At 56.3% G+C, this 25640-nt stretch overlaps 3 protein-coding genes across 16 annotated transcripts in view; 2 read left to right on the top strand and 1 right to left on the bottom strand.

Annotated features, from left to right (window-relative positions):
- The window catches only part of MED12 (mediator complex subunit 12), a 39403-nt gene extending 32587 nt beyond the window's left edge, over window positions 1-6816 (bottom strand). For 4 of the 11 annotated variants that reach the window (XR_012837268.1, XM_075763292.1, XM_075763289.1 and 1 more), the window contains exons 1-6: window positions 6635-6816; window positions 6127-6231; window positions 5105-5296; window positions 3172-3400; window positions 481-656; window positions 101-211 (exon numbers count right to left, since the gene is read on the bottom strand). Coding sequence is in view for 9 of the 11 variants with exons in the window: in XM_075763292.1 (XP_075619407.1) it covers window positions 101-211; window positions 481-656; window positions 3172-3400; window positions 5105-5296; window positions 6127-6231; window positions 6635-6733 (912 nt within the window). In the remaining 2 variants the exon portion in view is untranslated. The remainder of the gene's footprint in view (window positions 1-100; window positions 212-480; window positions 657-3171; window positions 3401-5104; window positions 5297-6126; window positions 6232-6634) is intronic. The other 7 variants (XM_075763293.1, XM_075763294.1, XM_075763295.1 and 4 more) reach the window with 2 other exon arrangements.
- Window positions 6817-7747: 931 nt separating this feature from the next.
- Window positions 7748-12476, top strand: IL2RG (interleukin 2 receptor subunit gamma). Of its 2 annotated transcripts, none has more exons than XM_010311260.2 (8): window positions 7748-7889; window positions 9453-9543; window positions 9791-9975; window positions 10134-10276; window positions 10387-10549; window positions 11014-11122; window positions 11194-11278; window positions 11381-12476. In XM_010311260.2, the coding sequence occupies exons 1-8, from the start codon at window positions 7802-7804 to the stop codon at window positions 11582-11584; spliced, it is 1068 nt and encodes a 355-aa protein (XP_010309562.1). In that variant the 5' UTR covers window positions 7748-7801; the 3' UTR covers window positions 11585-12476. The 2 variants fall into 2 exon arrangements, with proteins under 2 accessions (XP_010309562.1, XP_075619403.1); XM_075763288.1 differs by having other exon boundaries at window positions 7756-7889; window positions 10384-10549.
- Window positions 12477-13799: 1323 nt separating this feature from the next.
- LOC104640872 (sestrin-3) lies at window positions 13800-21529 on the top strand. 3 transcript variants are annotated; one of them, XM_075763285.1, is made up of 9 exons: window positions 13800-13969; window positions 17018-17221; window positions 17423-17605; window positions 17715-17951; window positions 18044-18155; window positions 18382-18500; window positions 18906-19096; window positions 19437-19581; window positions 20132-21529. In XM_075763285.1, the coding sequence occupies exons 1-9, from the start codon at window positions 13904-13906 to the stop codon at window positions 20219-20221; spliced, it is 1347 nt and encodes a 448-aa protein (XP_075619400.1). In that variant the 5' UTR covers window positions 13800-13903; the 3' UTR covers window positions 20222-21529. The 3 variants fall into 3 exon arrangements, with proteins under 3 accessions (XP_075619400.1, XP_075619401.1, XP_075619402.1); XM_075763286.1 differs by having other exon boundaries at window positions 18382-18485; window positions 20132-20258; XM_075763287.1 differs by lacking the exon at window positions 13800-13969 and adding an exon at window positions 14255-14443 and having other exon boundaries at window positions 20132-21519.
- The last annotated feature ends 4111 nt before the right edge of the window (window positions 21530-25640 follow it).

Raw genomic sequence — 25640 nt, 5'->3', positions numbered from 1 at the left:
TTGGTGCAAACCAGCTTGTTACCACTTAGGTGATAGGAAGGGGACTGACAACAGCAGAAGTCAGTGCCCTCCTAAAGCAAACTGAGTACATGTTTCTCACCCGTAGCAGCAGGGGCAGGAGCATTTTCAGAAACTCATCTTCTCCTGACCGTATCTTCTCAAAGCACTCAAGGACCCACGTCAGAAATTCATGCCGGTCCAGCATGCCATCCTGCACACAGATAAAGGCAAAGCAAATGGACAAAAGCTGAAGCAGCATCCTCCAAGGAAAGGCAGAGCAACAGCTTGCTTTCTAACAGTGGAAATAAGTTTGCACAGTTCTGTACTACCCCTGTTCTACTACTGAGCTCAAAACTACATCCAGCCCTAACAGTCTATTCACAGTAAGGGGATATTCTGCAAAAATAAATCACTTTGCTTCCACTTCCCTTACCCCTCCTCTGCTACACACCCACCCAGCAGCCCCCTCCAAGCCCTCACCTGGAACATGAACATAGCTAGTTTCTCATTGTAGTCCCACTGCTTCAAAGCTTGTTCCACCTCTTGGGGCATTGGCCCAGACGGTGAACCACAGCCTTGCCCTGGGAGCTGTCTATAGAACTCCGCAATTTTCTGCAGCTGCTCTGACAGGTACTTGGTGATGATCTGCGTCCATTCTGGAGAAGAGGAAATAGGTTAGCAATGAGTGCCTTGGTAAACAGAAGCAGAAAAAGAACAGGCTGGTGTGCAGATGGAAACCCAACAAAGTTCCTGTCATTTGAAAAGGACAGAAAGACAAAGAAAGAAAAGTAAGTGCCACAACACTAGCTTTGCTTGTGGCCTGGGAGTGGTAGGGAGGGAGGAAGAGGCATCCACAGAAACAGGGAAAAAGGAGAAAAACTTCTGTGTTTGGGGGGCAGGGTTACTTTGTGCAAGAAAAGATGGCAATAAAGATTCCTCAACTGCAGTAGTTGAGAATCAGCAGACAGAGAGAAGACGCTTTACAGTGGGGAGCAGTGTTAGGCAAGCCTGTTTTAGCATCCTCAATAATCTGACAGACAGCAGAAACACTGGAAACACTTCAAGTCCGAATTTATTCTTAATCTTTTTCAGATATTGGTGTAAAGCCATGATCAACAGTTTTTTTAAAATAATTGTTTTCACTTGTATTGGGTTTGTGTGGCAAGGTTTCGGTAGCAGGGGGGAGGCTACAGGGGTGGCTTCTGTGAGAAGCTGCTAGAAGCTTCCCCTGTGTCTGATAGAGCCAATGCCAGCCGGCTCCAAGACAGACCCGCCGCTGGCCAAGGCTGAGCCCATCAGCAACAGTGGTAGCGCCTCTGTGATAACATATTTAAGAAGGGAAAAAAGCAACATAGTGAGAACTTTTGCAGCCAGAGAGAGGAGTGAAAAGATGCGAGAAACTCTGCAGACACCAAGGTCAGTGCAGAAGGAGGGGGAGGAGGTGCTGCAGGCACCGGTCCAGAGATCCCCCTGCAGCCTGTGGTGAAGACCATGGGGAGGCAGCCTGTCCCCCCGCAGCCCATGGAGGAAGGATGAGGGGGTGTAAAGATTCCATCTGCAGCCCACGGAGGACCCCACGCCGGAGCAGGTGGAGGCACCTGAAGGAGGCTGTGACCCTGTGGGAAGCCTGTGCCGGAGCAGGCTCCTGGCAGGACCTGTGGACCCGTGGAGAGAGGAGCCCACGCCGGAGCAGGCTCCTGGCAGGACCTGTGGACCCGTGGAGAGAGGAGCCCACGCCGGAGCAGGCTCCTGGCAGGACCTGTGGACCCGTGGAGAGAGGAGCCCACGCCGGAGCAGGCTCCTGGCAGGACCTGTGGACCCGTGGAGAGAGGAGCCCACGCCGGAGCAGGCTCCTGGCAGGACCTGTGGACCCGTGGAGAGAGGAGCCCACGCTGATGCAGTCTGTTCCTGAAGGTCTGCACCCCGTGGGAGAGACCCACGCTGGAGAAGTTGGTGGAGGACTGCCTCCTGTGAGACGGACCCCACGCTGGAGCGGGGGAAGAGTGTGAGGAGTCCTCCCCCTGAGGAGTAAGGAGTGGCAGAAACAATGTGTGATCAACTGACCACAACCCCCATTCCCTGTCCCCCTGTGCTGCTGAGGGGGGAGGAGGTAGAAACTGGGAGTGAGGTTAAGCCCAGGAAGAAGGGAGGGGTGGGGGGAGGTGTTTTAAGATTTGGGTTTATTTCTCATTGCTCTACTCTGTTTTGCTTGATAATAAATTAGATGAATTTTTCTCTACGTTCAGTCTGTTTTGCCCGTGACGATAATTGGCGAGTGATCTCTCCCTGTCATTATCTTGACCCACAAGTCTTTCGTTACACCTTTTCTCCCCTGTCTAGTTAAGGGAGGGAGTGATAGAGCAGCTCTGGTGGGCACCTGGCCTCCAGCCAGGGTCAACCCACCACATCACTAAAACCTAACTGTATAAGAGAAACTCAATACACAAAGCGACAGCATGATTATACTCCTCTGGGGCAATGCAGATGGCAAAACTCAAGGCAAAACATGCAAGAACGTGAAACAAACAACACTTATAGGGTCAGCAGTAGGACAAACACCCAAAGGAACAGGAAAGCAAATGGAATGAATGTATCTAACAAACCAATCAACCTCCAGAAATAGAGCTAAGAAGCCTGTGTAATTTTTATACCAAAGATAAACAAGAAGAAAAAAAATCCATGGGCTTCAGCTGCTAATACTGCCTTTCAAAAGACTGTGGTCAGGTCACAGCCATAAAAGCCAGAAAACAGCTAGGAGAGCTCTCCTAGACTGCAGTAATCTGGAGCAGGCCAGGATGCAAAGGATGTTAGATATGAGATCCAGTAAAGCTTAATGAAATTAGTAATGCAAACAAGGATTAACATACCTGAATTCTCTAAGAAACGTACTTACTTGCTTCAGAAGAAGCTAATCAATCATCACTAAATTATAACATTTACAGCCCTTGTAGGGTAAGGAAAACACAGGTTATATAGCAGAGGAGCACAGTAGAACTTAATGAGGAGAAAGACGAGGTAGGCTCTCAGGAAGTATTTGTGGCTGCTAAGACTTATTTTTCAACAGTGTAGTCTCATAGGTGGGCTGTGTTGTTTTAGACAGTTATGCATGTCAAAGCACTAGGACTTATCAGCAGAAAACAAGTTTGTAAGGATTTCCAGGCTACCTCTTACCATTCAAGATCAGGCTGAGAAGGAACCATCTGGGACAGACAAAAGCAGTGCTCCCCACAAAGTGCTTACCAATGAAGGGATCAATGACATGACGCTTTTTCACCTTGGTTTCTGTGATGGCAGCATAATAAGCACAAGTCATTTTGATGAGCCAGGCTGCTCTCATTACTGGAACGGTGTATTTCGCCAAATAACCAAAGACCTCTTCCTTCTTGCTAAAGATGGGCACCTGTAACAGAATTGAGAGGAAGAATTGCAACCATGGACTTAGATGGGAACTATTCCAAAGTAGCTACACACACTGTAGGCACTGCAAACTGTGAAAAAGGTACTGTGTTGCTCTGTATCACAAAAAACTTCCTGCAAGAATTCACTCCGGTTGGAAAGCAACAGTACCAGAGAAGCATTTCAGTATAAACAGAAACAAAACAAACTGAAAGTAGACAGAAAACACAATTATTTCACTGTAAATCCACACCCTAAATCCTGCAAACAGCTTTGAGGATATTCTCTAGAGAGGATATAAACAACTGCAAAAGGTACAGACTAAGGACTGAGTCAGAAACACAGAGTATCTACTATACAGACTGAAGATAGGCCTCTTCATTTTATAAACAAAACAGAGTGGTTACAAAAGCCTCATAATATCATGAGTAGCCAAGAGAAGACTGCAAGAAACAGGAAAGAGTACCATAGCAGGAAGGAATTAATTAATCCAAGATTCAAAATTCAAGATACAACATGGGAGGATACCAGTGAAATCAGAGTGCAGATCTATAAACCAGGAAGCATTAACACATCACAGGAAAAAGCACAGCTGTGCGGCTCATTTCCACAAGATACTACAGAGAGCAAAAGTATGCACGTGTTCACAGAGGAATGAGACAAATTCACAGAGAATAGGTCCATTTCGTGGGTACCTCAAAGCCCCTGAACTACTGACAGTTCAATCGCTTACTTGCAATGTTTCTTACATTCTTCCCAATTATTCTCTGATGCCTCAAAAACAGAGGCTAACAGTGTCTGCTTTCATGTCTAAGTTCATGGAACTGATGGAACCCGTTGTAGGAAACTGGGGAAGGCCTTGAAAGGTTCAAGCTTTCACAATGACCTAAGGAAACAGACAGCCAACATGCAAAGAAGGACACAAGCACTAAATTTATAGACACACAGACTCTGGGAAAATCCGATTATTTTCCCCCAAGATCGACTCAGAACACCAAGGATCAGACAAATTCCAGCTTCTAAACTATATGCTTTGCCACCATTTTGCAACTGGGAGTTATATTTTTCCACAATGCATACTAGATTCCCAAATTCCTTATTTATAGGCCCACCCTGATAGAGGCCCACCTTGCTATCAGGCACAATAAAATGGCAGAGTAAAAGATCCTTCTTTCTTCTTTCATACTCTACAAATTCAATGCTACCAGGGAAATATCTAGCCCTAGACCCCAGGGCACAGAAATACTCTAGCCTGGCTGAGACCAAGCTGTAATACACATACTCTTCTCAGCTTAAAACCAGAAACATGTCACTGCATCAGAAGTCTGGGAGGTAACTCAGTAACTCAGCTGATTATTTCCAGTAATTCTCACTATGACTTTTGAGAACTTGAAAAACCCTCCACAATAGGAATGATCCTAATCTAAACAACAGACTAAAGGCAACAGTGCCAGCTCTTCTGAAAAACATCTGTACCTTAAAACATGAGACATATCATACAAGCCAAATGGCAAACAACAGATGAGAGACCAGTTCTTTGAGCGGGGACGACTGCAAATCCTGGATATGCTCTTTAAGCTGAAACCTTCAAGAGATGTAGACAGAAGAAACTTCTCCAAATAGTAGAAACCTTCTACTATACAAACACTTCAGAAACAATCATAGATGAAATGTTCTGCCCTGCCAGGCAGCCTCTCCTGTAACATACCTTCTTAGCAAGATGAGTGAGGGGCTTAGTTCCAGCCAGATCTGTGAACCAGTTGTTTATGGCACTCTGAGAACGTGCTGTCACCAGCCAGAAGTTATCCTTCTGATTCACCTGGGGCTTCCGTCTTCCCGTGTCAGGCAGCGTATTACACCGCAGCTTTTCTGCAATAATACTGCTAAAATTTGAACTGATCTGGAAACAAAGAAAAAAAGGATGAATTACATTTCACAGGTCAAAGATCTATTCTATGTGCTTAAAATCTCATTTCTCATTCCTATCAGAAGTTTTAATAGTATCAGCTTTTGAAACACAAAAAACCTGCTAATAATTTCCTTTGTTATACTTGCAAAGAGTAACTCTTCTAGAGAATTCATACAGTAACCAAGCAGGGACTCCAGTTGAGACAGACACAACTCTTTATAAATACTTGTTAAACCAGACAGAAGGCTTCTTCAACAGATGTCAACCAAAGAAAACAAATATACTGTGCTTAAAGATTGCCTTCCATCCCAGATCATCACTAGTCCTCTTGTCGGGAGGTCTGGAAGTTAACATCTTAATTTTAGAGATTGGAAAAACGGAGTTGAAGCCTTTTATACAACTCCCATATTTAAATTGCCAGATGTTTCAAGAAATCTTACTTCTCTTCTACCATGGCCATAATATAACCAAACCAGTAAGCTTCCCTGCTTCTTGTATCCCAGTCTTCTGCTTCAATTGCAGAATTTAAGGAGTTCTAGATGCTGGTTTAACAGAGACTGCAGATACAGACCTGCCCCCAAGATATACAAAGCAAGACAAGAACCTGCTCTCTCAGAGGTACAGCACAGTTCCAAAAGAATACAAAACTTTGACTCTACAGGGACAAACAGTTACCTACTAAAATACCCACCATAAAGGGAAGGGTCTCCTGGTTCCAGACATGGGGAAGGAATGAGACCCAGGACTGTCCAGGACCCAGCAGCCTGCCCATACAGACACCAGGCCCTCCCAAACCCCCACAACATCCTGATCGCTCTCACCTTTGCTGGGTTGAAATTGACATTTTTGGCACTGCCGTGCTCATCCCCAGAGACTGCTGGCTGGTTATTGAAGCCTTGCTTGACGTTCAGGGCAGTCAGCTCATCCTGCAGGGCAAGGACAATCAGCAGGGCCCGGCAAGGCTCACTTCATGCCAAATACCGGCAGCCCCTGTCCCCAGCACGGCGACTCTGACAGCACAGGGACAGGGCAAGGCAAAGGCCCGGCCTGTCCCAGCCGGCGTCCCCCAGGCCCTCACTGCCAGGCAACGCCCCAGGCGAGTGCTAGGACACAGGAACCGCGAGTCCCTCGGCCAGGCCCCCCACCCACTTGCCGGGAGTTCAGCGGGACGGGCCCCTCATACCCAGCCACCGCGGGGACGCAGGGCTCCCTACCCACACCCCAACGCCCCCGGGGACTCCCAGGCCTCCTCGGGGCCTCCTCACGGCCAGCCCCGGCACGGCGGCCCCGCACTCCAGGTCCCCCCAGCACCCCAGGTCCCCCCAGCACCTCCTTCTGCTTGGGGTCCTGCGGGTAGACGTCGGGCGGACCGAGGCGCGGGCGCTTAAGCGGACGGTGCTCATAGCTGAGAACACCAAAGGCCGCCATCCCGAGCCGGCCGACGAGCAGAGCCGACCAGGCCACAACAAGAACGGCCGGGGCCGCCCGCGCCTGCGCACTGCGCCGGGGCCCCCCGAGCGCAGCCGGAGAAGCCCGAACGACGAGCTGCTGTGACGGGCGCGGCCGAGAGGAGCCGGAGCGACCCGAAGCCCGGCCGAGGAAGGACGAAGAGTTCCGAGCGCTGCCGCGGAGGGACCGAACCTGCGCCGAGCAGAGGCGGAAAGTGTCGAAGATGGACGGGGTGGCCCGAGATGCATGCGGCGCCCCCTGGCGGAGGCGCTGCGCCGGGTCGAGGTCACGTGACTTCCCCCCCCCCCCCCCCCCCCCCCCCCCCCCCCCGGCTACCTTCATCATTACCCTCAGCACCGCCCTCAGCCCCCCGGCGCCCCCCCGCTGCCCGGGACACTTTACCCTGCGGCCACCCCCAGCGGCCCCACGGCCGCAGTCCCCCCGACTACATCCCCATTGCTGCACCCATGACCGACCCCAGTCACTGCCCCCATTGCCCGCACCATCACTAGCCCCCCGTGACCACCTCCTGTAACTGCCCCCAATTGCCTACAACTGCCCCATGAGCCCCTTTGTAGACCGCCTTCCAATAGCTGCCCACCGGGACTGCCCTAGTGACTCTCAGTTCTGTCTAGTTATCGTGGACCCAGCCCAGGATCCCCACACTGGCCCTGCTCCTGGGGGCAGCCCTGTGGGGGTGGGCCCTGTGGCATGGCAGGGTGTGCCATGGCAACACGGCAGGATGAAATAGGGGGTCCCAGTGGGGCAGGCAGTGAGGCCCAGAGGGGTGAACTGTGGTGTCTGGGCAGGAAGGATGGCAGGACCCCAGAGGGGTGAGCTGTGGGACCCCACTGGAGTGAGCCATTGGGCCCTGATGTGGTGAGCCATGGTCCCCATTGGAGAGATCTATGGGGCACCATGTGGGGTGGGCCCCTTGGTGGCGGGCGGTGCTGTGGGGCAGGAAGTGGTGTGGGTGCGGAAGCCAGCAGCCCTGCGCAGTGGGCTGTGCACGGAGGCTGTTTGCACGCGCCCCACAGCTCGCCCGCCATGGCGGTGCCCAGCGCCTTCCTCGCACCAGTTTTCCTCCTCCTCTGTGGGCTGGGGCCCTACCTTGCTGCTGCCCACAGCCCCCCAGGTAAGGGGGCACATGGGCCCCAGGGACATGGGACACGGGAGGCCACAGTGCCCCATGGGTGGTGGCGCTGGGGGATGTCGCTCCCTAGTGATGGCGGGCAAGGAGGACAGGATGTAGGGCTGCAGGGACTGGTGAGCTGTTGGGGCATGCACCAGAGACCCCACAACCCCCTGATGTGCCCTGTACCCCCAGCACCTACATGGCTCCTTGCAGTGGGGCTGCTGGGAGAGCCAGGCTGTGCCAGGGAGCCCCATTGGGTGTCCTTGCTCCCACCCTGGTGCTGGAGCATAGCTGGCGCCACCAGCCCTATGGCAGAATCCACTTCCTGGGTGGCTGTCAGTAAAACACCAGCTTTTCATGGAATGCAGCCCGTCTGTATCCCTGGACTTCCTGGGCTTCTAGTAAGGTGCCCTCCATCTCCACATGCGGAAACAGCCAGAGCACAGTGCCTGTTTGCTCTGTCGAATTACATTACAACCCAGGAAAGCTCGGCTCTGGCTCTCTTCTGCCCCCGCAGTGCTGGCTGATGGGTTTGAACCTCGGAAGGGACCAGGTGTCCCGTTGCCTGATTTTTAGGGAAGAAAATTCCATTTTCTGGGAGCCTCCAGGGCAGCTCTCAGCCACGAGCAGCTGGTATGGCACTTGCAAGGGCTCTGTAAGGTGCCTCAGTCCATCAAAGGAGCTCGTCCCACAGTGAGCCGTTCCCACAGCCACCAGAGTGGACTTCTGTGTGATAACTGAAGTGGGGACCAGCACTGGTCCGGTGGCCCTGCAGCCCCCAGGCAGCCCAGGATGTGGCCTCCAGCTGCGTGGGCAGGACTGTTTCTGGCACAGCATGGCGGAAGGAGGGGGCAGGGGAGCCGGCGTGGGCACCTGGAGCGACTGCTCAGCTTCCTGGGGCTCAGTGGTGTTTCCTGCAGAGATCAAACCACCAGGGCTTGGCCCCTGGCACTGTGGTGGAGGGGCTGTGGTGGGAAGAACAGCCCAGCATAGCCACCATCTCTCAGACACAGGGACACATGGGCACCTGCAAGCACCCAAAAGGGTAACAGTGAGATGAATTTACCCAGGATGGAGAGATCAGGCACAAATCCGGGAAAATTCACAATTTTCTCATGGGACAAGCAAAAAGGGTTGGGGTGTGTGTGTGTGTGTGTGTGTGTGTTCTATCCTGTGTTACAATGCCAGGGACTGCAAACAGTGGCCATGGGGTGACTAACAGGAGTGGATGGAGGAATCAGGGTGAAACAGCACGTCTGGAGCAAGAGGAGAGGATGGCACGGATGCAGGAGGGACAGCTGCTTGGCCAGCAGTTCTTTGGAGGAAGATGTGGGGCTGCGGCAGCCCAGGCATCACTGGCACAGCATGTGTGAGCGGGGTGGTGGGAACCCAACATTTCAGGGAGGCTGCATTGCAGCTCTGCCGGGAGGAGCTGGGCACACAGAGGAAGGCTGACAGGGATGTACGGAGACCCCTGGGAGGTGCTGTGTTTCACCAGTGCATCCCTGGGGCCTTGCACAGCTGCCCATCAGCACAGTGCCCAGCGGTGTCTGTCCCTTGTAGGGGTGGAGTGTGTCCTCTTCAACGAGGAGTACATGACCTGCATGTGGGGGAGTAGAGAGATGCTCACGACCAACTACTCCCTCTACTACTGGTAGGTGCCCCTGCCCCACACCCAGCCCCACAGCAGGGTGTCCATCCATGGGCCCCTGCATGACGGGCTACTGCCAACATTGCTGGTCCCAGCACCAGCCTGCTGCTCTTCCCTGAGCCCATGGTGGAGGGATGCTCTATCTCTTGGGCAAGCAGGACGGGATGTTACATGGGAGAGGGGTCCTGGGGAGGGCTGTGGCATGCTGCATTACCAGGGCATGGAGCCCTGGTAACCTGCTGCGGCACAGGTATGAGAACAAGCCCCCCGTGGTGGAGTGCAAGCACTACCTGCAGGACCGGGGCATCAGCATCGGCTGCCGCTTCCACCAGAGTGAGATCATCCAGTTCCAGGCTTTCCATGTTCTCGTCAATGCCAGCCTTGGTGGCAGGACCCTGGAGATCCGCAGTGAGCACATGGAACTGCAGGACCTGGGTATGGAATGGTGGGGGGCACCCACTGTCCTCTGTGGGATTGCTGCAAGACAGGAGTGGGGCTGTGGGTCCCCAGGGCTGTCACATCATGTCCCAGCTGGTGGCAGGGCCACCAGGGCATAAGGACGGCACTCACCAGGCATCACCTGTGCCTTGCAGTGAAACCGGACGCGCCTGTCAACCTGACCATCCGCAACATGAGCAACAACCAGCTGCAGCTGACCTGGACCTCCCCGTACCCCAAAGCCCATTGCCTGGAGCATGCTGTCAAGTACAAGAGCAACAAGGACACCAGCTGGACGGTGAGAGCCCCCCCAGACGCAGCACCCCTGCAGTTGTGCCTGGGGACAAGCCATGCACCAGCCTCCATGGCAGTGCTGGCCCTCACTGCATGGCCCATGTCTCTGAGCAGGTGCACCCGGTGAAAGGAGACGTCTTCTCCTTCCCCAGCGTAGATTATGAGAAGTACTACACCTTCTATGTGCGCAGCAAGATCAACATCTACTGTGGCAGCACCCAGCTCTGGAGTGAGTGGAGTGTCCCCGTGGTCTGGGGCAGCAACTCTACCAGCAAGGGTAGGTCACGGGGGCTGTGGTGGGACAGAATAGGTGGGGCATGGTGGCGCTCAGCAGGTGAGGGATGGCCAAGGAAGTAGAAAACTTGCCAAGGCAGCAGCTGTAGGAGTGAGACCTGTCTGGGCACCTGGGGCGTAGGCAGCAGCTGCGGCCCCTGTGTCCTTTGCACTTCTGGAAGCCAAACACCCCCTGCCAGTGGTACCTGCTGACTTTTGCCAGAGGTTTCTTAGCCCTGGACAGCTGCTCTGGCACAGCCAGTCCAGGACAGGGTCATCAGCCAGTTGTGGTGACAGCGTGGCAGGACTTGGGGATGGGCCCCTTCTCTATCCTCTGCTCCCGGCTTGAGCCCTACCACAGATGATGCTGAGCTCCCATGGCCACCCTTGAAAAGCCAACGGCATGCCCACCCCACTGCCCGTGGCAGTGCACCAGCCGGGGGTCTGTGTCACCCTGGCTCTTTCCAGGCGCAGTGGAGGAGCAGCCGCACTGGTTCTGGATCCACACAGTCTTGATACCCATTGCCTCCTGCCTGCTCTTACTGGTCCTCATCATCCTGCTAGTGCGCATGGAAAGGTGAACGTGGGGGGCTAGTGGGGGGCAGCAGCATTGGGGCCTTTCCCCTCTGACACATCTTCCCCACACAGGGTGTGGGTCCTCCTCATGCCCCGAATCCCCAACCCCAGCAAGAATTTTGATGAGCTCTTCATCACCCACAAGGGCAACTTCCAGGTAAGGTGGCTGCAAGCAGCCCTGCCCCAGGCTCACCTCCACCCCATGGGGTTGGGGCTGAGCTGGGTGGTGTCTCCTCTCACCTTGTTCTGCTCCCCGGAGGAATGGGCTGGAGTCCCCAAAGATGTCATGGAGAGCTTCAAGCCCAACTACAGCGAGAACATCTGCTACGTGAGTGAGCTGCCCCCCAAGGAGAGCTACGAGCCCCTCAGGGAGGGCAGCAACCATCCACTGTCACTGATGTCCAGGGCCCCAGCTGCCCCCCGCAAGCCCAGCCCCTACAAGAACAGCTTCGTGGGAGTGTGATGCACTGCTGCACCCCTGCGCCCTGCATGCTCCGCACGCTCCGCACCCCCGCTGCCTGAAACCTTGCCGCCCCATGGGCCTCGTTCCCCACTCCCACCCTGCCTCTGCCAAATGTCTGAGACCCCCAGCCCTGCTCCCTGCCACGGCAACATAGTGGCTGTACTGCACTGCAGGGTGCTATGTGAGTGCAGTGTGCTGGGTGCACTGGATGGTGCACTGGGTGCAGTGCTCAGTGCGCTGGGTGCACCACGTGGTGCAATGGGTGCACTGGGCAGTGCACGGGGTGAAGTGTGTAGCAGTCTGGGTGCACTATTTGTTGCACTGGGTGCTCTGTGTGATGCATTGGGTGCACCGGGTGCTGCTCTGGGTGCATTGCAGCACACTGGGTGCAATGCACTGTGTGCTCAGCAACTGCCCTGTCCTTGGGGGCATCCGGGAGGGCAGGGTGACATCCCACCACGAGCCCTGCTGTGTGCAGGATCCCTCATGGGGTTGCCATGGTGGAACAGAGCCATGGGAGGACTGCTGGGCTTTCACATTGCTATCCTGTGAGTCCCTGCACTGGGCGCATTGGAGCTGGTGGGGGCTTGCCAAGACCCCTCCCTGTTCTGAGGTGCCCGCAAGCACCCAGGGACGTGTCCAGGTGAGGGGGCAGCCACTAGCTGATGCCAAGCCCAGCTGTAGCCAAGCAGGGAGGAGCCACTGGCTGACGGAACGGGGAGCCCAGGGCTGAGGAGCACCAAGGGCCAGAGGGACCAAGCCACTGTGCCACCCCTGGCCCTGAGGGCTGCTGCCCTGGGGACACCAGGTGAGCCTGGCTGTCCCCCTGGGGCCTCACCGCTCCTTTGCCTGTGCCCAGGGTTTACTACTGCAATAAAGCTCTGCTACTGTGTGTGCGGGGTGGAGTTTGGAGTGCCTGGGAGGTGTCCAGGCAAGTGGAGCCCCTGATCCCTGGGGGTCCTGGCAGTGCACAGGGCAGTGGGGCACAGTGGGCAGGAGTGACCGCAGGGCCATCCTACAGGGACTGAGGAAGAGCACTCATGCTGGTCCTTCATGTTCCTCTTGGAGCACCCCAGCCCGGTGCTGACAGGTGGGTGAGCAGATGGGGATGGGGAGCAGCTAGGTGGGTGGGCACAAGCACGGGGGCCCAGCACTGGGACCAGGAGCTGCAGTGGAGCCCCCAGCCCCATCTCTGGTAGCAGAGGCCCTGCAACTCCAGGGCGAGCACCTGCACAGGAGACAGACCAGCACCCCAAAGATGCCAGAGGGGTGGATGTCTGACGTGGAAACACTGTCCTCCACAGTGCAATGCCAAGGAGCAGTAAGGGGCTGCTGGTGGGGTGGCCTCCAGGGCAGCTGGTGTGGCCTTGCCCACCTTCACCAAAGCCACCTATGCCCTGGGGATGGGAACACTGTCAGCCACAGGCCAGCCCTGCCCAGGAGAGCTTCCTACCTCTGTGGCCTCCAGCAGCTTGTGGGTACTCCAGCACCTCATGGGCATGCAGCTCATGGCAGGAGCTGTCCTGTCCCCATGTCTGCTGGCTCCATGCTCACCACCCTCATGCCCCACTGCCCCAGCCCTATGTCTGCTGTCCCCACACGTCATCACCCTTATGGCCCACTTCCCTGTCCCCAAGGCTGCTGTCCCCACACCCTGTCACCCTCATGCCCTGTCCACCACTACCCTCAAGCTCTGTCCTTGTGCCCCACTGCCCCTGTGCCCACATCCTTGTGCTCAGTTCTCCCCGTGCTCCTCCTTCCCCTCACCACAGCCTGGAGCACCATGCCTCTCCTCGCAGGGGAAGGTGTCAGGGCAAGGCCCAGGCACAGCAGGGATGGAGAGGACCTGGCACAAGGCAGCTTCACGGTCTAGAGAATGGCAGGGGCCAGACCAGCGGGACAGGCAGTGTTTAGGTTAAATAAAGGCTGGGGCGGTCCCCACCACGCACTGCCCGGGGCTGTGGCCATCACTGGGGCCGGGGAGAGCCTGGCCGGGGTGGGGCGGGCGGCAGCCCAGGAGGGGAAGGAGGGCAAGGGGACACGGGGACACACCTCCCCCGCGGCCCCGCAGCGCCCCCCAGCGACAGGCACATCCGGCGCTTGACAGACGGGTAACTTTCCACACCTGCCCTCCCGCTGAGCCGGACTATCGCCCCCTCGCGGTCGATTAGGGGCGAGGCGATGGCGGGTCCGCCCCCTCGCGGCGGTGATTGGCGGAGGTGGAGCGACGGGCACGCCCCCAGCGGCTCGGGCTGCCGCTGAGCCCGGCTCAGTGCTGCCGGTGTCGGCTGCTGGTATTGTGCACAGCACGGGCTCACCATGATCGTATGTCCCCAGAGCGTGGAGCACCCCCGAGGAAGCCCGTACCAGCGGCTGCCGGGGCAGGTAGGACCCGCCCCGCAGTCACCGGAGCCCGTACCGGAGCACCGGGCTCGGCGCTGCTCGCCGCCACCGGCCCTGCTGCGGCACCAGCAGGCCAGAGCATTCCCGTCGCCCGCTGGCGGTGTGCGGGGCCGCGCTCTCCTGATGCGGTGGTCAGTGGCCCGGTACCGGTGCGGCGGCGCCGTCGTCGTCCCCTTTTGTGCGGGATGCGCCGTGCCTCCATCACTGCCAATCAAACTTGTTTTTCTCTCTCCACCTGCACTGCCCGCGCCGCGCACCGGGGGCGCTGCCGCTGCTGCCGCCCCGCACAATGGGGCGCGGGTTACCGGCCGCCGGCACTGGGCCCGGCACCTTCGTGGGGACCCCTGCCGCGGGCACTAGCACTTCCCCCGTCCCCTCGATAACCGGGGCGGGGGGCCGGGCGAGTGGCGTTCGTCGCGCCCGCGTCCCTAGCGAGCATCACCGGCGGAGCCACCGGTACTGGCAGAGCCGCGGTGTCTACTCGCGGAGGGATGGAGCCCCGCGGGGTGGCGGGGTTCACACCGCGAAGTCTTGCCCGGCCGGGCGGGGGGTGGCGGGGGCGAGGCGGGGGTCCCCGGCTCTTCTCCCGCGGTTCCCGGCGCTGCTCGGGCTTGCTCCCGGTCGCAGGACCGGCTAGGCTGCTCCATCCTCCAGCCTGCTTTAAATGCAAACTGCTGCCCAGCGATTGGCTGGCCGGGCAGCGCCGAGGCATCGTTCCCCCAGCAGCATCTGCCCGGGCAGGGAGGGGATGAGGCTGGCGGTGGGTACGGGGTCCCTATTGGGGTTCAGGGTGCTTGGACACACGAAAGACTCCCCGGGTAGGGAGGTGATGCTTCCACTGCCCAGGGCTGTGAGTGGGCATAGGGGAGGAGGAGGAAGGTTATGGCCCGGGAGGGTGAGGAAGGTGGCACTGGGGGCAATGTGAGAGGCTGGGGAGGCAAGGCGGGGGGGGGGGACGTGGCTGGTGGTGCCGGCAGGAGAGACCCTGGGTTGAGCTGGTGCCACAGGGAGCGGGCAGGAGAGCCTGGCTGGGGGACAAGTGTCAAGGTGGGGGGGGCTGCCTTGCACCTTCTTTCATCCTCCCCTTCCAACCCATGTCTGCCTGGTGCCTCAGTCCATTGTCACCTGAACTTGCAGAGCAAGGAGAGCTGGCAGCCCCAGAGGCTGAGCCATGGCCTGGTTGCATGGCTCCTTGCTGGCGACCACCTTTCCCTGGGGCGAGTGGAACGACCCCCCGCTCCTCCACCTCTGCCCACCAGAAGGAGACCAGTGGCAGTAGCCCATGGTGTCCTCAAGGCAGCTTGTTTCCCCAAGCAGGGACTTTGTGGGGGACTTTTGCAGGTCACTTCTGGTTTGCACCTTCTCCAGTGGGACAGAGAAGCCAGTGCTCTTCATGCCTCCCCATTTTAATTTGGGGTTTGGGTTCTTTTTTGGACCCCTTTAGCCAAAAGTGAAGAAGCTCCAAATGGCATCAAGTAAATCTCTTGACACCTGAACGATGGTATGTTCATCAGAAGCGCAGGATGGTAGAAAATAGCCAGAGCTGCTTCCTGTGCTGCCTGTGCGGGTGCAACTGCACAGGCTCAGCTCCACTCTGCCTCCTCCTCACCCTGGGGTGCTCTGCTTTGCACCGCATGGCTTTGCCATCCCTGCCAGCACTGCCTTGATCCTCTGGGTCACCTCGTGGCAGCACGCTGAGCTGCTGCAGAAATTAAGGCCTGATGTAGCTCTCTGATTGGCAAGATAGCTGCTGGCAAAGTGAGGTGCACAGGGCATTGGGGTTCTTGGTGCAAGAGAAGGGGGGGGGGTGTGTCCTAGCCAGCAGTGACAACCCAGAGTCATGGTGGAGCAGGGGCTGGTTTGTAGACATGCTCCTGGTTTGCTGCCATGCTACCATGGTTGCCGTGCCCTGGTCATCAGCCTTTGGGTGACTGCATGGGAGAGATGAGTAGGAGGAAGATGAATGGCAGTGTCAGTGGGGCCAGTTGCTCCCAGGGGAGATTTTGATTTGAGCCTGGGATGGGGGGGGGCACACCCTTTGCATGTGAAGGTGCCGCCTGGGCTTCCAAGTGGGAGCTGTGACTTTCTGTGTGACAAGGGTTAGCACCTGCCAGTGCCCATGCCTTGGTGTGGGCGGGTTGCAGGTGCAGACCCTGCTGTCAGGTGGGAGGTGTGGCAACACGGCTGTTGGGGTGCAGCACCTGGCCGGGTGCCTTTTGCACATCCCTGCCCTCTGCTCCTGCCACCCTCTTGGGAGGGACTGGGACAGTGTGGCTTGGGGCTGTGCTTGGCTGGGGCACCGGTGCAGGGCTGGAGTGGGTGCTGCTGGGGATGTATGGACCCCCCTTACTGAGTTGCTTGTGTTTTCACTGGTGGGTGCTCCCAGTGCAAGCTGTGCCATGCACCCATGTGCTGCAGGACCTGCTCCCATGCTGTCTCCTTGGGCAGTGTGTTGGGAGACCTCTGGGCCCCTCTGTGTGCTCCTGACTGCGTGGTGCGTGCCAGGACATTGCTTGCCCCTTGGCTTGCTGGGGCAGGAGCCTGGGAGCAGTTCAGCTGACTCCACAGCTCTACCCCCATCCCAGTGCTGGCCAGGAGGGCTTGGTGCTGGCCATGCAGGAGCCTGGCAGTAAGGCTGATGGACTGCTCTATTCTGGAAAGTCTTTGATCTGTCACGTTTCTCCTACTCTGGCCTTGCATTTGCCTCTAAGGCTGCAAGGAAACATCCATCACTCCTAGTTTGCCCTTTGATTCTGCTCACCAGGCAATGCCCTCTCACAGGCAGAGACCAACCTGTGTTTCTTGCAGCCTGTCCTCCCACTAGCAGTGACCCCACCAAGCAGTGCTCTGCCCAGCTCCCCCACCTGAGCCTGAGCCCTCTGTGGTGGCTTCTGACCTGATGGTGTCCCTCTGGGAGCACCAAGTCAGGAGAGGGGATCCCAGCCCCTTGCAGAACCCAGACTTGGCTGGGGTGGGCTGCTGCAGAAGGGGCTGCTCTGGGGAGAGCTAAGCAGAGCGTGTTCCCTGCAGGTAGTGAAGATGTCCGGCAGTGAGCCTGAGCGCCCCCATTTCCTCTTCGTGAAGGTGCTGGCAAGCCGGGGGCGGCTGGAGGCAGTGACCCAGCAGATGGGCTACCACCCGCAATACCTCGACAGCTTCCTCAAGACGCAGCACTACCTAATGCACATGGATGGCCCATTGCCCTTTGACTGCCGGCACTACATCGCCATCATGGTGAGCCCCACTGCGAGCTGCTGGAGGGGATGGGGGGTTTGCTCAGCCCCACGACACTCCCTGCTCTCCCTCTACCAGACAGTCTGTGCCACAGGCTTCTCTGCAGAGGCCAAAATCACAACGTCCTGGAGGTGGGTGTGGGGTCCCAGGACGCCTGTCCTGCCAGTGTGGTGCGGGGATGCTGACGTGCTGCTCTTGCAGGCAGCTGCCCGGCACCAGTGCCGGTACCTGGTGAACCTGCACGTGTTGCAGTTCCTGCGGGCAGGGGGCGATCCCCAGTGGCTGCGTGGCCTTGACTTCATCCCACCCAAACTCCGCAACCTCAACGAGATCAACAAGATCCTGGCACACCGTCCATGGCTCATCACCAAGGAGCACATGGAGGTATTGGCGGGGGGCTATCAGCCAGGGACCAGGGTGGTAGCAAGGGCAGCAGCATCCCCAGGGGGTGCCAGCACCCTGCCCACATCACTGGTCTGTCCATGTCCTGTAGAAGCTGCTGAAAATTAGTGAGTGGAGCTGGTCGTTGGCAGAGCTGGTGCACGCCGTTGTCCTCCTGGCACACTGCCACGCGCTCGCTAGCTTTGTCTTCGGCTGCGGCTGCGAGCAGGACGAGGGGCCAGGGGGACGAGGCTCACTGAAGCCCTTGTCGCCCGGGAACCAGTGCTTCTGTGAAGCCACCACCAGCAGTGGCTGCAGCCAGGAGCTGCTGCGCATCAACCGCAAGCGGGTGAGCCCCTGAGGGTGGGTCCATGGGGGGACGGGGGACGGGGGGGTGCAGCTGGGACCACTGCCCTCACCCCCGAGCCTGTGTCTGTGCAGTCCCTGGACTCCTGCATGGAGCTGGATTCCCTCCGGGAACGCATGCAGCGGATCCATGTGGAGACTGAGGGCAGGGAGGAGACGAGGCTGCTGCAGCAGGACCGAGAGGAAGGTGAGGGGCAGGGAGCAGAGGTGGGTGTGCAGGATGGCATACCTGGGTGCTGCTCCCCCATGTCTATACTTAAATTTTTCTGTGATGTACGGTTTGAAGAGGGACTCCTGGGATGCTTGCCGAGGGGGAAGAAGGCAGTGGTGCTTCCCAAGGCCTGGCTTTTGACACCTGCTGCCGCTGGGAACAGGGCACTCTGACCTGTCTGCGTGGCTCTTCCCTCTCACAGATACCAATGGGGAAGTCACCAATGCCACCAACCTTGCATGCTACATGCAGGACCCTGACTTTGGATACCAGGACTTTGCCCGGCGCAATGAGGATCAGACGCAGGTATTCAGAGTCCAGGTGAGGTTCCTGCTCTCTTGGTGGGCAGCAGCCCAGGCTGCCGCCTCTCCTTTCTGCTCCTGGTGGGGAGCCAACAGTCACAGGGGTGCCCACGCAGCCTGGATCTGGCACAGCTGCTTTTGAAAAATGCCTAAGTGGGGAAGCTCAGCTCTGAAGAGGCGACCTGCCCCACCAGGGTTGGGGAGAGGGAGGTGACTTCTGTGGGCTGTCACATCACCTGCACAGAGGCAAGGGTCAAAATCATTCAAAAGCTGCCTCATGAGGGATGGTGTGGCTTGTGGCAGAGCCATTCCCAGAGCAAAAACTATTGAATTCTGCAGCATCCTGAGCTCTCCAGCCCTTCTTTCTGGGAAATGTCCCGGGATCCTTTTTGCAGTTGCAAAAGCCTCTTGCTGTGTTCAACAGGACTACTCTTGGGAAGACCATGGCTTCTCGCTGGTCAACCGGCTCTACTCTGACATCGGGCATCTCCTGGATGAGAAGTTCCGGATGGTGGATGGTCTGCAAAGCAGTGCCATGGCCAAGCGGCAGGGCTGTGAACCCTCTGTCTTCAAGCGGGGTGTCTGGAACTACATCCACTGCATGTTTGGCATTAGGTAGGGAAACCAACCTCATTAGGGGTTCTCCCCCATGGCATTAGGGGAGAAAACCAAACTGAAGAGGGCAGGAGGAGGGTAGGGCACTAAGGCTGTCTTGCAGATGGGCTTGGAGAAGAGGCACAGGTGAATTGCCTGCCTGGATGTTGGGCCAGGCAGGGAAGAGATGCTCAGCTTCTCTGGCCATGGCAGGGCACTTCAGGGACAGGGCTTTAGTGCCTGGTGGCAGCTGCCATGTGTCCCCCTGCCCTGCAGCTGTGCTGTGCCCCAGGCAGACCACGGGCAGGGTGCTTCATAGGGACATGGTGCTGGCTGTGACTCGTCCCTGTGCTCCCTGCAGGTACGATGACTACGACTATGCAGAAGTGAATCAGCTCCTGGAACGAATGCTCAAAGTTTACATTAAAACTGTAACCTGCTACCCAGAGAAGACAAACTCAGAAATGTTTGACAGGTTCTGGAAGCAGTTCAAGCACAGTGAAAAGGTGGGACAGTTGGCCCCTGGCTCTGACTGGCTGTGGTGGGGCCAGGAACAGGCAGGGGCTGCAGGCTGGGGTGTTTTGGGTGTTTCTGAGCCACCAAACCAGTCTGAGGCAGGTGGGGGGCAAATGGAAACTGGCTGTTTGTAAGGAGTTGTGGGTTTAGTGTGGCATGGGACTGCCCACAGTGTGATAACACGAGCCATCAGCAGTGTGGGGATCTCCAAGGCCATTACCCCATTGGTGAGCACCTGCAGGTGAGCCCTTGGTCCAGCCATAACTTGCAGGAGCAGCTGCTGTGGGTGGCAAGGACCGTGCTGGTGCCAGCCCAGCATGCTGGTGCCAAGTGTGCTGGGGACTCCCCAGCATGTGGCTCTGGGAGGCAACCACAGCTTGCAGAACTGGGAGGAGAGGAAAATGGCCCCTGCCTGTGCTGTGGAAAAATTGGTGGTATTTTGTTTCATGCCAAAAGACTCACTAGCCTGGGTAGGCGCTTGCTTGCACTGGTGCCCGCAGCACACTGTGGCTTCCTGAACCTCTATTGCTTCTCCCTTAGGTCCACGTGAACCTGCTCATCTTGGAAGCCCGAATGCAGGCAGAGCTGCTGTACGCATTGCAGGCTATCACACAGTACATGATCTCCTAGATGGTGGGGAGCTGTGCTGCGGCAGGGCTAGACAGCAAGGGATTACTCAATTTAGTTTACTTGACTGTCTTGTTCCTTACCCTCCCCCCCTCCCCTTGTGGGGCTCACTGAGTGGCCCCATTATGTGCAATTACCAAACTGTGAGGCAAGTCCGTGCTGCTGAGATGTCAGTGTGATGCTAGAGACTTGAACGCGTCCAAGGAGGACTACCAAAGATGTGGGGGGAGAGGGAGGCAGGAGAGGACTGGGGCTGGTTTAGAGGGATGTTCTCCCATGAGCAGAAGCTCCTTGTCTGGGTGGTCTGGGAGCCTCAGCTACCACAGGGAGGGCAGAAGCGAGAGCCGGCTTCCTTCCCTGTGCTGCAGCAGCTGCCCTGCTTGCAAACCATCCCTTGGCACCTGGCCTCATTGGGGTGATGTATCTTGCTTGGGAACAGCACAGGCAGCTCATGGGTGCGTTGCAATGTCCCAAGTTGCATGGTCAGACACGGTCAGACAGGGAGGACAACTGGCTCTGAGAGAGGGCCCTTCCCCAGCCGTGACAGGAAAGGGATGTGCTTGCTGCCTACATGTCCTGCCCTCTAGGTCTATGTGCCAAACCCCTCTGGGATGAACAAGTGATGACCCAGGTGAACTCCAAACTGTGAAGTTCTTGCTGGCAAGGTGCCCTAGTGTTCTGTCTTCTCTGACAGTGTTCAGGCTCTGGAGGTTTCTGCAGGGGACTTTAGCCAGTCCTCAGGAAGTTTGCCCCAAAGCCCCTCCTCTGCCTCCCATCAGCGGAGGGGGCAGGAGGAACAAGGGAGGCTTCTTGAGTTAAACTGGCTTGTATCTTCTTACCACCATGAGAGGGCTCAGGTTCTGTGCCTAGTCACTTGCTGCTTATCAGCATGGTGGAGGAGCCCGTGGTTGGCACAGGTGAGCTACAGGAAACTTCTCCTTGAAGGGGGCTGGGGGAGACTCACTGGGCTGTCCCCATTTGAACAGAGGCAGCCAGTGCACCAGCCTTGCCATCTGCCTGGCAGGCAGGAACATGCTCCACCACTCTCCCCATCCCAGGACTGCCTCCTGCCCGTGTTGCAGCCCCTAGCTGGAGAGGTACAAGGGATCTGGCACAGGCTCCAGAAAGCAGCCACAAAAGGGGAGTGAGGCCACCTGTGGTAAGTGGAAGCCTGAAGCAAGGGCAGCTGTTGAGTCAGCCCAGCACACGCTGCTTCGGTCAACCTGTTTACTGCATAAATGTATGGGGAGAAAACCTTGTGTATGGAAGCTAAAGAAAAAGCCTATTTTTGCTATAAATATGTTTGACATGGATGTATGCTTTATTTCTGCCAGATGTTGGGAAGGGGATCCAGACTTACACAGCTGCTCTGAAGCCAGACAGCAGTGCCTGGCTGACAGCAGCCCCAAGATGGTTCCAGCTCTGGGAAACCCCATGTTCCTAGCCATGGTGGGGTTCTGCACTGACAGTTGTGGTCCAGGGCTAGCAGCTGATCACTGAAACTGGACCTGTCCTGTTCAGCTCAGCTATGTCCTTTTCTCATGCTCAGATGAGCAACTCCCACAGCATTGCATGGTCAGTGGGAAAAGAAGGAAGGTTTTCAAGGGGCTGCAGTGCTCTGGCAAGGAGGAAGGTGCCAGAGGAAGGAGCTGGCTGGTTGGTATCTGGCTGTGGGGTGGGTGAGGCATGGGTGCTGCTATGCAGCTGAGAAACATTTTGCTCACACTCACAAGCAGGTGCTTGGTGAGCAAGGCAGAAACCAGGACCAGTCCTTTCCCCAGCCATGCTGCAGGTACCCTCCCTGCAGCATGAGCTGGAGGAACATGTGCTAGGGCTGGGCTGGCTTGTACTGGGCTAAGCTTGTGTCTTGGCAGTAAAATGCTAGGACAACTGGTGCTGATCAGTACTGGCTGAGTCGGTACTGGTGCCAGGATGACTGATGCTGGCAGAGACGCCACCAGGCTTGGCTCAACAGTACTGGGACAGGCACTGCTGTATCATCATTTAGCCCCAGCAAGGGCTGGGCACAGATTGGGACAGCTGGATGTCCTGCTCATCATCAGGCATAGCACTCTGATTAACTGTAGCAGCCTGGCTGCCTGCCAGCTGTTTTGCCAGCCTTTCCCCTGCCCCTGCAAAAGCAGCTCTGTCCCCTGCAGGGCTGGGATGAGCTGTAGCAGCCAGTTCGCAACAGGACTGATCACTCCCAAAGCAAGCAGCACATCCACAGCTCCACACAGCCCAGGGCTGGCTCCCAGCAGCAGCACTGTCACCACCCATCATCACCTTGTGCTGCTAGGGAGATAGAAGGGAGAAGGCAGTGACAGCATGGCACTGGCTGGGGACAAAGGGCTGCCCTCCCAGGAGATGTGAAGCAGGTTCCCTTTCCCCCCCATCTCTCCATTTGTGCACAAATATCTGGCTTTGCAGGAGCCAGGGCAGCTGCTGCTTGCTGCAGCTCATAGAACAAGCACCAGTCACAGCTGTAAGACAAAGGGCTCCATGGGCTGTCAACCCTCACCAGAAATGAGCACAGCTGCTGGCAAAGCCAAGGTAGACTGCCAGCCTCAGCTCCCTGACAAGAAGAAAACATCCCCCCATGATCTCAGAGATGGAGCAACCATATACTCCCATCCCTGCAGAGCCAGCAAAGTTACTATCGTGTCCCAAGGTCTTGTAGCAGGTAACTCAAATATGCAGGATTGTGTCACTGGAGAAGCCTGTAAGGGTCTTGTTGACCAGAAACTTCAGGGCAGTAACTACAGCTTAGCTTTTGAAACCCATGAACTGGTCATTCACCTTATCAACCCCCCTGCTCCTCTCAGCCCAGCCAGGCTGTGAAGCTGTTGCACTCACCGAGACCCAGGCTTTGAGGCTTCCTGGGAAGGGCAGCACAGGCACTACACCATTTGAGGTAAGCAGATGACTCTAAGCCACACAACATGCCACAAGTCTGGCAACTTCAATGCTTAGAACTCTGCCCTGGTGCCCTCTGCAACCTTCATCTGCCTGGACTAGGATATTCCTCTTTATTGCTCTGTGGCTGGAAGAGAACTGCCAGAGCCCAGGGTACCTCTCCTCTGCAGGAACCCTCCAGGATGTCCAGCACACCCACGTGGGAGCCAGGCCACCGTGACCTTACCTAGAATCACTGAGGGTAAGATGCAGGCACATGTCCAAAGCAGTCACTGAGTTTCTTGCAACAGCCTGTAGCAGAAAGGCATGCTGGCAGGTGCAGCAAGGACTGCTTTTGTGACAATCAAGCAGTCCCCAAGCTGCATGGTAGGAGGAATGGTGTGTCCTAGCCTGCAGAGAACAGCAAGCTACTCTGCAGCAATGGTTAGTCACAGCTCCTACAACCAATCCATTAAAAGCCAGGCCTATGGCTGCTGGTCTTACCACAGCAGTGGAGGGGGGGAAAAAGTAGTACATGGGAAGTGGGGACCTGTCCTGCCAGGACAACTATAGAGCGGGCAGTATGCACCCTACCATCTCACCATTCCCCAGCTTGCCTTCCCCATGCACCAGCTACTCCATCACAAAAGACATGTGAAGTACGGCAACAGACTTTCCCGCTGTGCTTTCACATGTGGTCACATCACCAGTGGCACAAGAGAAATGTTCAGCAAGTATCTGGAGCAAAGCAGGTCTCTGGCCAGAAAATAAGCTGAGCAGAAAAGGCTAGTGAAGTTCTTGCACTGGCTTCTGGTGCTGCTGCTCTGCAGGCAACTACTCCATAGGCCAAAATGTTTACGGTGACAACTCAAGAGAGCTATGAGGTCTCCAAGGTTGCAAGAAAGGCTGACTTACTGCAAACAAGGTGCATTGAACCCACATAGCTGTTGTGACAGAACACAGCAGGACTCTCTGCAACTACTGCACATGGTGTCACACACATCAAAAGCAACCTTGAGCCAAGGCATCTAGGTCCCAGCCTGGCATCTACTCTGTGCTTTGCTCTCCTAGACAATGCTTAAGATCAGCATAAAGTATTAACATCTACTGGGGGGGGAATACATGGTCCCCTGCTCTATGTCAAGTTTTAAACACATCCACTCTGAAATCAACTGCAAAATCCACCCTGGGCATTTTGTTTCTCCAACAGCACCTACCATTTGCAAGAAGCCCTAAGAAGCGCCCAAGGAACAGATGAGGGACAGACAGTTCCCCTAAGGATCATCTCTTAATCCTCCATTTTTAGAGATTGGCTTAAATCTTGAAGCAGGAACCTAATTTGCATTAACTGTTTTAACACCATTATTTTTCAATGGTATTCTTTATCAGATATTAATGAATGCTGAGTATCCAAGGCTTTGAATGCAAGTTTTCTGGCTGTACACATACTGTGCAATTTCATGAATGAGACTTCCTCCTCAGTAGTTTTAAAAACATCTCTGACTTGCTCTCCATGTGTCTCACCAAGCCAGCAGAATCCATGCTCTATGCTCCTTCCCCCATTTCTCTCTGATCTCCTTACCTGCCTCCACTCCAAAGCTGACTGAAGCTCCGAACAGGCCTCATCTTCTGCAAGACCTCTCCCGAGCTGCAGTGCACAGAGCACCCCCAGGGCAGAGAGGGACAGCACATTCTCCAGCCTCATCCCAGCTTGAGGGGGCAGACCTGCTAGATTTGATTGAAGGGCTCCACCATGTTACTCACAAACTGCTTCACTGGCTCAGACTGTATCTGCATTCCTACTTGCCTTATGTCAAAGAAGGACACCCCCCCCCCCCCTTCAAGTACCTAGCTGAAGCCTTCTCCTACCCAGAGAGGCCTCTTACCCACTTGCACCCCTCTGAGCAGCCCCTAGGAATGACCAGCTCCTGGCTTCCACTCTGACACTCATGTCCCCTTTGATGGGCAGCTCCAAGCCACTATCTTCTAATATCAGGAAACACTCCCCAGCTGTAGTAACCTTCCTTTTTCTGATGGAGAATTTGGGGTATGCAAGCAAAGATAAAAACTCACTCGCATGATCACCTGTCCTAATTGTCAGCATCTGCTTGTAGATGGGGTGGCTGAAAGACAGTAGCAGCAAATCCATCTCTCTATTCCTAGAGTTAACTGGTAGAGTTGCTGACATGCAAAGAACATAGCTATATAAAATAAATCTTCTACATTTAGGTCTAGACGGATAAGGAATGAAGGGGCTAGGATGACTCTAGACTAGTCCTGCAAAAGTTAAAACTTCCCAGGATCAGTTTTAGGGCTTGGCAACCCCATGGGTCCCACACACTGACAGCACATTGTAACAACGGGCTCTACACGCGGGAACCTTTATGGGCTGTCACACTGTAACCCTTCCACCTCTGGCCAGTTAAGGGGCATTTCACCAAGGGGTTGCCCTAACAGGTGAGGAGGGCAGAGGAAAGAAGCCAAGGGCAAGGAAAAAAACCCCAACCTGGTCCTCACCAGGGAAACA

The sequence above is a fragment of the Balearica regulorum genome, chromosome 11 (assembly GCF_011004875.1).
Source record: "Balearica regulorum gibbericeps isolate bBalReg1 chromosome 11, bBalReg1.pri, whole genome shotgun sequence".
NCBI lineage: Eukaryota > Metazoa > Chordata > Aves > Gruiformes > Gruidae > Balearica > Balearica regulorum.
Note: the sequence above shows the minus strand (reverse complement) of the source record. Positions and strands in the feature narration are given on the sequence as shown.